The sequence below is a fragment of the Hippocampus comes genome, unplaced genomic scaffold (assembly GCF_001891065.2).
Source record: "Hippocampus comes isolate QL1 unplaced genomic scaffold, H_comes_QL1_v1.1 scaffold147, whole genome shotgun sequence".
In the NCBI taxonomy this organism is placed as follows: domain Eukaryota; kingdom Metazoa; phylum Chordata; class Actinopteri; order Syngnathiformes; family Syngnathidae; genus Hippocampus; species Hippocampus comes.
Genome location: NW_017805009.1, coordinates 1,245,211 through 1,258,452, shown reverse-complemented (window position 1 = coordinate 1,258,452; position 13,242 = coordinate 1,245,211). Strand labels below are relative to the sequence as shown.

Sequence of the window (13,242 nt, the reverse complement as noted above, 5' to 3'; positions counted from 1 at the left end):
CTACCACTTGGGTTGTGCATAAATTGGTGGTGCCTCTCCAAGAGCAGCGATTTGGCTGTTAAAAATGAACATCAGATCGAGATTTTCGGATTCGAAAACGGGTAAAAAACACATTGCTATATTTTCAGAGAGGAATGCTTGGGTGGCAACACTCACATCTCAGTACGTGTGACGCATTGCAGAATGAATCAGGCCAAGCAACACGCTAGCAACAGTCACTTTAATAAGAACAAAAACGGTTACTTATGGCCATAATCACACCAACACAACACCGCTAACCGGTGTGTAGCTTCCAGTGTCATTTCTTTGTTGTTTGAATTCATTTCCTTATCAAAATACATGTATCAAAGGGGGAGAGAAAGAAGTTTTTCCTGATCAAAATGAGGTCTGCCACAAACGATTTCTTTCATAATCAACAGCATTCCTGACATGTTTTATATGTTTATTAATAATAATAATAATAATAATAGTAATAATGTGTTCTCTGTAGTACTGTGTGGACCATGGCTTGTGTTATAAGATGTGACTACAAATACAGTATGCCAGGAAAAGCAAAATGAAACAACTTTATTTAGGGTATGTGCTGACTCCCATCGAACATGAGTTTGAATGTGATTGGTTAATGTTAAACACAACCACATCTCCATTTATAAGAGCAAATTTGTGCAACCACAATATCTCAGTTGGTTATTTTTATTTCACCTCTGTAAAATATTTCCTCCTATTTTCAGTTGAGTTCTACAGGTCATAGGTCATATTAACCGGGTGCGGGCGGGGTTCGATCGAACCCCAGGGGTTCGGTGAGTCGGTCTGCCATGGAGGGTAAGACACACGGACCCAACATGTTAATTAGTTATGACACGCCCGCTTGGCCATCACTGGCTGCAGATGATCACATGGCATTGCTTGCCCAATCAGTGCTGTGGGAAATCTAGTTCGCTTCGTAGTCAACGTGTGACTGTCGCGATAGTACGTCGTTCAATTTAAAAATAAGGATACTTATCCCTTGAAACTGTATTAACTTTTTTTCTGTTTTTAATACATGCGGGGCGGGGGGGGGGGTTATATCTAGAATTTGTAAAATACATATTATTTCTCACTCATGAAGGGTTCGGTGAATGTGCATATTAACTGGTTGGGTTCGGTACCTTTAAAAAGGTTAAGAACCACTGGTCTGCACACTGTATATATGTTTAGAAATAGGCTGACATGTTTTTCGAAAACATTGAGAATGAAACTCATTCGCTGCCAGTGACATATTGCATATTTATGTATTTTTGAGAATTCAGACATTCAATCCCAGATATGTATTTATATATATATATGATAACATTTTTCATGTGGTAGTGTATAGATGGGTCTGAAAATGGTTGGCAGTGAATGAGTTTTAAGTCATGTATTATTGTACCCTGACCAACCCAACTTGTGCGAGTTATATCACAACATTAATACTGTAATTTGGAGATATCTGGTGGTACAGACACATTGTGTCCCTCCATAACTCTGCATTTCAACATCTTCGCTATTGCAACTCTGAATGTGTTTTCCACAATCTCTTTTCATTTATCTTTCCTCGGTAAATGAGAGCAACCGAAGATATAACGTAACAACAGTGCTTCAGGCAAGTGTCCATTTAAGTTTGTTTTTGGTATTTTGAGGGCAGACAGACTTGAAAGTGCTGCGCAGCAAAAAGTCGCAGCTTCAACTCCTATTTTGTAAGCATACAAATGCACCACCCTCTACGTTTCTACAACTGACGCCATTTCACAAATTCCAGACAACTGGCGCCTGAGTTCTGCCTCCAAGAAGGACATGATGAATAGGACACACCCTTGGTATGCTAGTGAATGGTAAGATACAAGGCACACTGCAGTGTTCTAGCCCGGATTCATTACAGTCCATAATCGTAGCTCGCAGCTCTTTTGAGTTGAGCTTTTCTGCGCTTTTCTCTCCCCGTTTCATGCTGCTCGCCTATTTTTAAAGCTTGAATTTGAGAGAAATGCACTCAGGCACCAGGAAGGCGAGCCACAGCTCTTTCCAGTGCTGGTTCCTGATCCACCCCTTTGTTGTGGTCTATGCATGCCTGCTCCAGTCACATGACTACGTTTCTATGGCAACTCGGGTTTGAGTAATCATTTGCGTTACGACCTTTATTCCCTTGAGGAAAGGGGAGGGGGAGGTTAGACTGAGCCTGTAGAAAGAGGGAGCAAGAGGGAAAAGGAAAAAGACAGGCAGAAGGGGAGCGGCGCTGAAGCGCACAGAAAGAAAATAGGCAAAAAAACAACGGCTGCAGAGGGAGAATGCGGTCTATTCTTGCCTTCATGTTTTGCTTTTTATGTCGCTTTCTTCATACTGCATGACAGATTCTACCTCAACATGTTTGGCAATTGGAACAAAAGACAAAGAGCTGCCACTGAAAGAGGCTGTGCTCTTCAATTGCACCATAATGTCTGTGTGACTCACTCGGCGACGTTTGAGTTGGAGAGGCAGCAGGCATGTATGTTTCATAAGGAGAACGAACACACACGTGTTTCGTGTAAAGAGTTGACACTGAAATATGATTTGGCTGTGTATTTGCTTTAAGCGGTGGACCCGAGCCACGCTTAACTCAACTAAGATAGATTGCATTCGGATCAAATGCTTGAAAAGTGGCACATGCCATCTGTGCTTGTTTGAACTGTAAGGTTGAATACACAAATCACATGGGGCGTTGTAATGAGACACACACACACACACACACACACACACACACACACACACACACACACACACACACACACACACACACACACACACACGTCCCCTCCACTTCTCAGAGAAAATGCAGCACTGTGCCACATGTGCAAGTCTCAGCAGAAACAGATTCTGTATATTCCTGTTTCTTGCTCTCCCGGCTGCGTTGTCATGGTTACCGAGCTAGTCTACCAAGGCAAGCTCTCTCTTGCTCTCTCTGTTTTTCCTTTCTATCTCTCTCTTCTCTATCTCTCTCCCCGTCCACCGCGGGGTGATTCAACCCATCAGTTGGGTTGTGTCACCGCCTAGGTGAGGTTTCAAGCTCCAACATCTCTTAAATTTCTGTTTGGGCTTGTGGGGTTGAAACCAAATAATAATTTTGGGAGGAGGGGGTGTTTTCCAGTCCTAGGGGGGGAGGTGGGCCTGACTGAGGGGGCTGGTGATAGACATTGTGGTTGTAATGTGCTCATGGGGTGGAAGTGGTGGTGCTGGCTGCTTCCAGGTGCCTGTGACTGGGGCTGAATATGAATGAAGGACCCCGGTTCTCCAGAGATGGCAGTTTGGGAGAGAGCAGCTCAAACCAGAGACCAGAGGAGTCTGGCTCGTTGAGAGGCCCCCACAAGCTGCTGACAGGAGCTGGAGCTAGCCATCACGTTAATTAGCGTTTTTTTTTCTTTTTTTTTTTTTTTACTCCAACCGCACCGAATAGGGGGAGTGGGTCAGAGGGATGTGGGGGTGGTATATGACTCATAGACACAGTATGGTTTATTCATGATGGAGGAAGGGGTGTGTGAGCGTGTGAGAGAGGGAGGGAGAGAGAACATTTGATTTGCACACAGTCCTGCGTTCTGTGTGTGTGTGTGTGTGTGTGTGTGTGTGTGTGTGTGTGTGTGTGTGTGTGTGTGTGTGTGTGTGCGTGTGTGTGTGTGTGTGTGTGTGTGTGCTGCTTTGGTAGATTACTGATTGGCACCAAGCCAAGGTATTATTATAGGTTGAATATAAGAACTGCCATGTGCGAAAGTTCATGCGTTTGCTTTGTATAGTTTCAAGTTATACACTAAAGAAATGCTAAATTCTGAATTTGTTTCCTCTGCATAGGCGATTATTGAATTCAAAAACTGATGCCAAGGCGCGGGTGAACCGACACAAACTATTGGAGAAATGTCCGCTGTGCAGTTATTAATGTAGTTCTTTCGGTACAATTAGAAGATGTGATTGATCCGAGGCTCTTGCGTCCTGTCCGGGAATCATCAGCCTGATGAAATGAGCTGAAGGTGCCGTTCTCCTTGGTGACCTGACCTTGTCGTCTCCGCCTCAGCCCCTGACAGTGATCTTTTCCCCTGAGGGATGCAAGGGGTCAATAGTTTTGTCTTTGACTCAAACTAATCACCCAGCATTTCCCATCCAAGTCCAACACAAAGTGAAGACCCTCGGCAGTCAACAGAGCATTCACCAAAAGGCATCTTCTCTTCAGTTGGTTGCCTTTGCTTTGTTCTTTATGTCAGAGCGGGGCTTTGCAGCCTCGTGGATTTGTTGGAGTGTGTGCAAAGAGGGTGTATGGGGAGGTTACATTACAGCTATACTACATTCTAATTGTCTCTTCTTATCATTAGCGACAAGCATGACCTCTGTTATTGGCATATCTGCATTCTGCCTGCACTGCAGAGACTCCACCACACTACGCGCTGCATTTTTCTCCCAAGAGCGGCAGGGCCCATGCCTCATAAATACAAACACAATCTCTCCTACACCTCCTGACTGCAGGACAGGACTCCACACATATCTGCCCGTGGAGCGGAGCCCATTTGCATACATATTAAAGTGACGCCTCAGAAAAAAGGAAGAGAGAGAAAGAAGGGGAGCGGGTGGCAGGGAGGGGGGGAGAGAGAGAGTGAGAGAGCGGGTATATGCAAACAAGGCTTTCATCTAATATGCAAGAACCGGCATTGCTCTGGCATAAATCTGCATCTCAGCTCCGGCAAAAAAAAAGTGCAGAGCGTATTTGACAATGAGTGAGCCTGGAATGGCTGACAGATGCACAGGGAACACTGCGCCCCTCAGAGGCCTGGCCGATTGATCAGTATGGCATGTCGCATAGAGTTGGAACTACGTGGCTTTAACAATAGAGCAATAGGTGCAACCTATCAATACAATGACAAGAGACTAAACAATGAATAGGGGCGTTTTTGACCTTTTTCAAGTTGAGGTTAATGTGGGTAACCTTAAAAGTGTCTCTTTTTTTTTTATCACACTATTCATTGTCATGAGGTACACCTTTAGGTGCACCTGCAAAGGTGATTTTGCAATTCCTATGGGAAAATGAAATCTACGATTATCTGCACTATTTAGAAACAACGTACCGGTATATTGGAGCATAATCAAATTGAATGCTTTTAAAGACACTTTTTTTTTTATGCTTTGCGTTTCTATTGTTTTACCTGTCTCATGTATTGTCGGTAAAGTTACACTCTATATTAAGCAGTTTATTTAATTATTTAATTGTACGCTCAAGTTAACAGGTCTTGAAATGGCTCCCATTAGATAGGGTACATAATCATTCCGGAGCGGGGGGCGGGGGGTATTTGGTTTTTTTGTGTACTGTATATGAATAAGGGTCAGCAAAATATAAGGATCGTTGCCTAGCATCTCAAATACCAGCCTCCAAAATGGCGTATTTATTTTTTTATTAAGCCTTCAGATCAAAAAAACTAAACATATCATTCGAGTGCTTGTCTTGCAGTGGTATGATTTCTGTCCCTGATTTCAGCAGCCACCTCACCTCCCCCCAACTGTCAAAGTATTCTTGAGAAAGTCACCAAAGCCCGTGATGTAGTCCACACATGCATTGTGTGAGACCAGGGGTGTCCAACTCAAGGCCTGGGGTCCAGATCTAACCTGCCACATTATTTTATGTGCCCTGCGAAAGATGTTTCTTGCTAAAACATCAAAATTCCTGAAAGGCTTGTTTTGGGTGAGTTTGGTGATGAAAAACTCCTCACACAATCCTGACCTCAACCATTTCAAAACCTTTTGGGTTGAACTAAAAATGGAAGTAGCGAACTAAAAATGAACTGTTTGTGAGCTGGAAAAATTCCTATACACTCCGATTTAAAATGTAGTTAAAAGTTCATTTGGAAAAAAATCCAGTATAATATTTCTTAACTCTAAATACCACTTTTAAGGTTTAGTATGATCATCTTGTTGGATTCTTCAGCGTCTCTACTGCCTATACAGTATAGAAAACAAATTGTTCATGAGCTAAACTAGAGCATGAGTAAAACTTTACTTATTTTTCTTCAGAAACTGGAGTGCTTCCATGAGCCCTGGGTTTCCCCTCACTCCGAGTATTTCATGTTGGACACCCTTGAACTCCCTTTTCCTGTTTTCCTGCCTGAGCTTGTCGCACTGAAGCACGGCATTCTGTCTGTACAGGTGATCTTACGCACGGGAAATGGAAACTCTGAATGTGCGTGAGGATGTGTTTTTTTGCGTGTGTGTGTGTGTGTGTGTGTGTGTGTGTGTGTGTGTGTGTGTGTGTGTGTGTGTGTGTGTGTGTGTGTGTGTGTGTGGTGTCTATACACGCATGTGTAAAGCATGCTGGGATACGGGGGCAGGCCCGAAACAGGATATGTTGGTAGGGAGTAACTAAAGCTTAAAAAAAAAAAAGTCACATGATCTGAAACACAGAGTTGATTTATTTGGATTCAGAAAGAATCTGTTGCATGTGGTTTGGAGGAGAGAATGTTTTCCTTCGTTGCTCTCAGTATGCTCAGACACAACACATGGAAACATTTTCCGAGAGGCCGCTGCTCTGCCAGTGAGGGGGGGGGCTAAAGCTTGAGACCTTTATTTCTCCTCCCACTTTTCATCGTGATTAAATTGTATACATGTGCTTGCCATGTGTAGAAATATCTTCTCGATGTATATTGGTAACCCACTCTGGTTTGGAGGAGCAATTACAAGATATGTTAAAAGGTGAAAACAGAATGTCGACCAAGGACTGGACTCTTCACTCTGAAAGAATGGCAGAGATTTATCAATAAGCAGCCAATTTACAGCCTCGATTTTAACGTATAATAAATAGACTTCCACTCAAATGAGACAGTTGCATGTCTGCTCTATTGTCTGCCATAAATATGCTGGAAGGGTTAGTTAAATATTGATAACGCCAATTTTCTGCCTACCCAACACACCCTCTCCATACACACACACACACAGACACACGCACACGCACGCACACGCGCGCACACATACCAAACCCCTCCCTCTTTCTCTCCTTCTATCTCGTGGTTATTTCACCCTCACAGTAACCTTGCTTATGCATATTGCATATGTAAATAACGCAACCCACCTCTGAAGTAATCGGGCGCATCCACTACAGAGCGGCATATTCCAGCTCGATGTTCGAAAGTCAGAACTGCAAAGGAATATCAGATATTTGTGTTAACAAAAAAAAAAAATCTAAATCAACAATTGCAAATGGATGCATTTCAGTTTTAGAGTTGAGTTAGGTTTGTGTACATTGTTCATTTAAAATCAAGTCACATTAAATTTAAAACCACTCAAAATTATTCAAAATCATAATTTCAGTTTGGCACAATGAATTCCAAAAAGTGGACTTCTCACATGGTCAAAATTATGTCTGGAGTGTCTGTCAAGAACTATGCTGTATTCTCTTGTGATGTTAAACAGGGCTCTTATGCACGGTATGCTGATAGAAAGTGCGAGGAACGTGGGGAAATATTTATTTATTGTATTATTGCCGAGCCTTATTTAATGCAAATTATGTTGACACGTAACACGTCTTGCAAAACGTTTTTACCGGGCAAGTAAAATAAATACCTTTAAGGTCCACTATTGAATATATGTACTTAAAATCTCTTTCCACTGAATCGAGTCACATATAATTTATTTTATATTTTGGATTGTGATGTTATCGATGACTGCATGATGAGAATGAACCTTTCCTTTTATTTGGTTTCTTCACAACAAAAGTTTGCCCAACATGATAAATTGTAGCAGCTCTTTAGCTATTTATTATCTGTATTAGTCAAGTTCAAACGTAAAGCTGAACACAGAAATGTGTTTCCAGTGGGTACACCTCATAGTCCTTGTGCACATAATAACAGGAATAGATTAACAAAAAAGGTTAGAGCAAATGCTGGTGATACTTTTGCTTTTCTCAAATTCATGTGAGCAGAAATCTGTTTATTTGTGACATATTCAAAATAGCATCATCATCAAAATCTACAAGCTGTGGTCTCACTCCAATCAGTTTGTCTTTGTTGTTTTACCTTGTGGTATTTGCTGACTTTTTTTAAATGTCAAGTTTTGAACCTCGCTTTGTTACCCAAATGTATTTTGTTTGCGCTTAACATTTGTAAACAAAACAGTGATGTCTTGTATTCACCACCCGCAAAAGCAGGTACATTCACACCACTTCAGTGCATTTCAGACAAATGCTATGTCAACAAATGGGCAATACAAAGATAATAATACTCAAATTTGATTGACAGTATCAAATTTACGATATTAATTTAACAATATGATCATCGCTGTTGTGAGGAATACACAACCCTAAGGCCGATGTCTCACACAGATAAACACTATATTATTGATTTTATTGTGTCTTGCTTCGAATGAGTAGAGGTAGAAAATTAGAAACAACTATGAGAATGTTGCAGTGCAGTTTTATACCACTCCAACGCACAACCACATTAATAAATCCACAGTAATATCCCAGTCAATGTCATTATCTCATTCACCTCACAGCAGTATCCTTGTAAAGCACAATTTTCCATACAATTTGAGTATTTAAACTCATTACATGGTGCAGGTGTGAAGTGCACTGTGTGCGTATATGAATATTTAGCTTTCTATATTTAGGAATGTAATTCACTTTTGGCCTTTTGACATTATGTACTTTATGAATCATAGAAAGCATTCAGCAAGAGGGTTTTAATTTATGTTGCCGGGCCCTTTGTGTTACTCTGTCAAACTGTATTTTATGGCATACATGGCAACTTTTACTGTATCACATTGTCTTTTGCACTGGTATCCTAAATGCAGCAAAGCAGATGTCGAAACAGTGGCCATTTCCTCAGCCCCTACCTAATGACATTCTTGTTTAATATCATTAAAGATGTGTGCTCAATTAAGACAATTTGCCCACCGATACTTTTTCATGAAGTGCTGAAGCAACAATTCCATGCCTTGCCGCACATTTGTATCAATCTGCTCAGCGCATTTTATATTAGACTCCTGCGAGAGCGCATACATGCCAAGCTCCAGTTGACACTATTATCGGAGCATGATAACCGTAATAGCGGCTGTCCCCCTCATTCACCTTTTTTGGCAGCAAATCAAAGTAACATCCAGGTGTTCGGCATGATGTCAGCCATCTGCATGTACGCACAAGCAGATGTGGGATGACAGATAATATCTCTACTAAGAGCTTTTACCTCACACCTCTGAGTTCTGTCACAAGGTTTGTATTATCAGAGGCAGTCCGACAGACATCATCGACAGGTCCAGACTGTACAGTCATGATTTACTTTGTAATTTACCAAGCCGATGCCGAAAGGAACATGTATGTACAATCATGAAGAACACCAAAGGTGCACTTTCACGGTATCGAACGCTCCTGTTAACAGCTGTATCAAAAACGTTGCTCCTCCCATTTAGCTCAGCCAGAACCAAAATATCAAAAAGACTTCTCACACATGATGCAGCGCAGGTCTCTGTGCCATTATAAACTTCAACCAATAAAGTAAGCAACAGTACAAACTGCATACATTTCAACACCCCTTAATTCTAAACTCAATTTGACTAGTTTAAAAAATTATGGGTTGTACATACATTTCAACACCCCTTAATTCTAAACTCAATTATGGTTTGTCAATACATTGTGTGTAACTGGTGGAGTGCCTCACTTGCCTAACTTCTGCACACAGCGTGGCTTCAGTTCACACTGTGTTAATGTCAATGCAAATGGTTATCTATCTCTACAGTGGCCTACGCTAGACTGCTGACCAATCCCGGGTGTTATCTGCCTTTCGCCTGACGTCATCTGGGATCGATTCCAGCTCTCTGTGGTCCTGAGGTGGGATAAATGGGAATGGGAAGGGATGGAGAGATAAATACCCCTTCCTGTTATACTGTCGTCACTCCTGTTTTCCTCTTTTGTTTCGATATACACTATTTACTGTATATAAGCTACTACATGATATTGACCCTACTACTGTATGCCACAGTATACATTTAACTATACTATAATGTACTATACTATACAACACACTATTGCACTACAATCCAAGCACTATCTTGTTTAGAACTTTAGACCATCAAATTAAAATGTAATCAAAAATGTTTCCCTAATGAGTTGCTAATACTTTAATGAGTTACCACTCATACATAAAGGCAACACTATTGTAATATCCCCAAGAGAAAAACGTGAAGGTGTTTTTTTTTTTCTTCATCCCGATAGTGTGACACATACATTAGCTAGAAATAAACACACACACAATCCGGATCCTATGGCCATGCATAACGAGTGACCCAAACAGTTAAGGATTCAATGTCCTGCTCAAGGGCACCTCTGCAGTTTTTCTTGGGAAGTAAAGTGGTATCTCTCCAGCCAGAAGCATGCGTTCTGCGCCAGCAATAGGACTGACCTGAACCAGTCAGTCTCTATTCTGTAACATCGGCAAATCTGCGCTGCATTCTGCTCTATCCAGCTCTACTACTGCAACTACTTCTAGTCAGTTTAGTCAAAGGTATTTGAGTTCATTATACACGAGAGGCAGTTGCTGCTTTAGTCCTCAATGAGATCCAATACTTTAGATTTGGCTTTTACAAGGATTATTGGACTGATTTAGCAAAATGTTATGATTGTGGTTTAGAGTGCTGCACAACTGCACTGCATCATATGGAGAGGTGTTTTAAAATTTACATTTAATACATGAGAGGAGCAAATTTTTAGAATATAAGTCAGATGCTGGACAATTCACAGTTCATCATCGACATTAATAAGGTTACTGTTGAAAAGAATCATCTGAAATTATCAATCAAAAGTGACGGCACAGCGGTAGACTGGTTAGCGCGTGTGCCTTTCTGCATGGGTTTTCTCCAGGTACTCCCACATTCCAAAAAACATGCACAGTAGGTTAATTGATCACTCAAAATTGTCCTTTGGTGTGATTGTGAGTGTGAATTGTTGTTTGTATATGTGTGCCATGCTTTTAGCTGGCAACCAGTTCAGTGTACCCCGCCTTCTGCCCGAAGACAGCTGGGATAGGCTCCAGCACGCCTGCAACCCTTGTAAGGATCTGCGGTTTGGATAATGGATGGATGGAAGTGACTATTACCTTATTCTGCTACTGGTCTATAAATCACTGAATGGTTTGGGCCCTGAATACATGATACAGATGCTGATTGAATCTAAGACCAGTATGGTTCTGAGATTTGCAGTCTTGTGTCAATTAGTGGAGTCCAGAGTTCAAAGCAAATATGGTGACACTACTAAAGTACTTTTGTTTCCTCTGCTTTGCTTCTGAATGTTGTTCACTTTTGTGTTTGGAAATGCTTGTTTGTGTTGTGTCTTTGCTTGTGTGACGCACATTGAGTTGTCTCTTGTATGAAATGGGCTTTATAAATAAAGCTGCCTTGCCGAGCCTTGCCTTACAAAGGCAGAATTCTTTGGATTCATTTATTGGATTGGATTTCATTTTGAAAGTGTACCTCGTGAAGTGTCTTCAGTTCCTATCTACTGGTGAGATGGTGTTTTTTTTTTAATTTTTTTTTTTTTTTACAAAACTGCATCAATCTCATTTTCCTTTAATAATAGTCTGAAACTGTATTGTGCTGTACTACTAGATTATCCATACATGATTAGTAGCCTGTAATGCAATCCTGCTCTATACTATACTGCATTTACTGTATATAGCAGACTACACGGTACCATACAAAACTTCTACTCCAAAATGCTATACAGTCTTGTCTGTGTTGTAACTATACTACTCACTTCAAACAATAGGTTCTCTTGTGTGTATGGCTTAATATATCCTGCTGTACTCAATGTGACCGTTAAAGTCAAGTGACTGTTGCCGCACTAACATTTAAAAAGCCTGGAACGCGTTTAGTGAAATGCAGTATAGCCATACTTATATGTGCATTCTGAATGAGGCATATAGTGATATTTGCGTATAACAGAAGCACCACCTCCCTCCCATTGGACGGCGCCTGTGTGAGGGCGTGGCAAGGAAATATGAGAGTTGCAAACCCATGCCCTTACCGAGTAGACATGGAGCGCCATGTACATGGTCTACTCGAACCAAACAGGAGTCTCAACTAGAAAGCTTGTCATTTCTTCTGTTAAAAAGGCAAAATATTTGAAAGACCGGAGGAGAAGAGCGGTCCTGTTGAGGATGGAGTGTGCTTTTGACGCACAGAATCTGATCTCCATTTCTTTGAGGAAAATCCAGAGCTCCAGGACGCAGCGAGGAGGCATAAAGCTCCACAAGAACTTGCTGGTAACGTACGTGCTGAGAAACGCGAGGCAGTTTTATATGAGCAAGAACTTGTCGCCGACGCCAAGGACGCAGCAGTACGAGGATGTCGCCGCAGCCCGAGAGACGCAAGAATACCTCGAACTGACCGGGAGCTTTACGGAGTTGGCCAATGACTTCTACTGCAACTTTGGCGGCATGGACTCGGACACTTGGCACTGCGGAGCTCCCCAGCAGCATTCCAGCTGCCAGTCTGCAGAGGTGGCGCACCAAGATGCGTCGGCGTGCGCAATGGTTCCTCCAAGTGACTCTGACCTCATGGTGTCGGAAAGCTTTTGGACTTGTGCGGACAAACCCGCTTGGGAGTCACACGCCCCAAGCTCACAGGTCAACCACAAAACTGTCCTGGATCTGGACACGCATGTGGTGACGACTGTCACCAACGGATACTTCCACTCGGACTGTTGCGCGCAGCCAAAACAGTCTCTGGGCGCGCAGTGGTACGCCAAAAAGAGACGGATTGACACGAGTTATCATATTGTTGAGCCAGAGTTCTATTTGTCTGACTTTGGGCCGGTGCCTTGTAAACGGCTGAGGACTGATGAAGATTCACATTCAGACTCAGAAACGTTGGACTCCACGAACATCTCCAACCTGATCTCGGTGTTGGGTTCAGGTGGACTATCTGAGTTTGTGAGTTGGCAGCACACGGACCTGGAGCAAATATTTGCCTCGCAAACTATTAGTTTAAAACACACATTGTTAACAGGCAGCGGTTGGACGCGAGCAATCGAAGCATTTTGATTTGTATGATTGTGGCTTTGTGCCGTTTTATTTCATTGCTTTCGAATAAAAGATGTCACCAATAAAAATCTGCTTCTCTCTGCTCTGTTATTAAATGCAATGTCACATCCCCTTCAATATAAACAAATTAACGTACCAGACAGTCGTAATAATAAATGGCATACATACACTAGGAAGTAATGCCTATATACATTCATTA

General features: G+C 42.0%; 1 protein-coding gene across 1 annotated transcript; it reads left to right on the top strand.

The window, feature by feature from the left end:
* Positions 1-12,003: 12,003 nt before the first annotated feature.
* On the top strand, positions 12,004-13,125 carry LOC109511622 (immediate early response gene 5-like protein). The gene has a single exon (XM_019862845.1). It carries the CDS (start codon positions 12,045-12,047, stop codon positions 13,041-13,043), a length of 999 nt encoding a protein of 332 aa, XP_019718404.1. The 5' UTR covers positions 12,004-12,044; the 3' UTR covers positions 13,044-13,125.
* Positions 13,126-13,242: the final 117 nt, after the last annotated feature.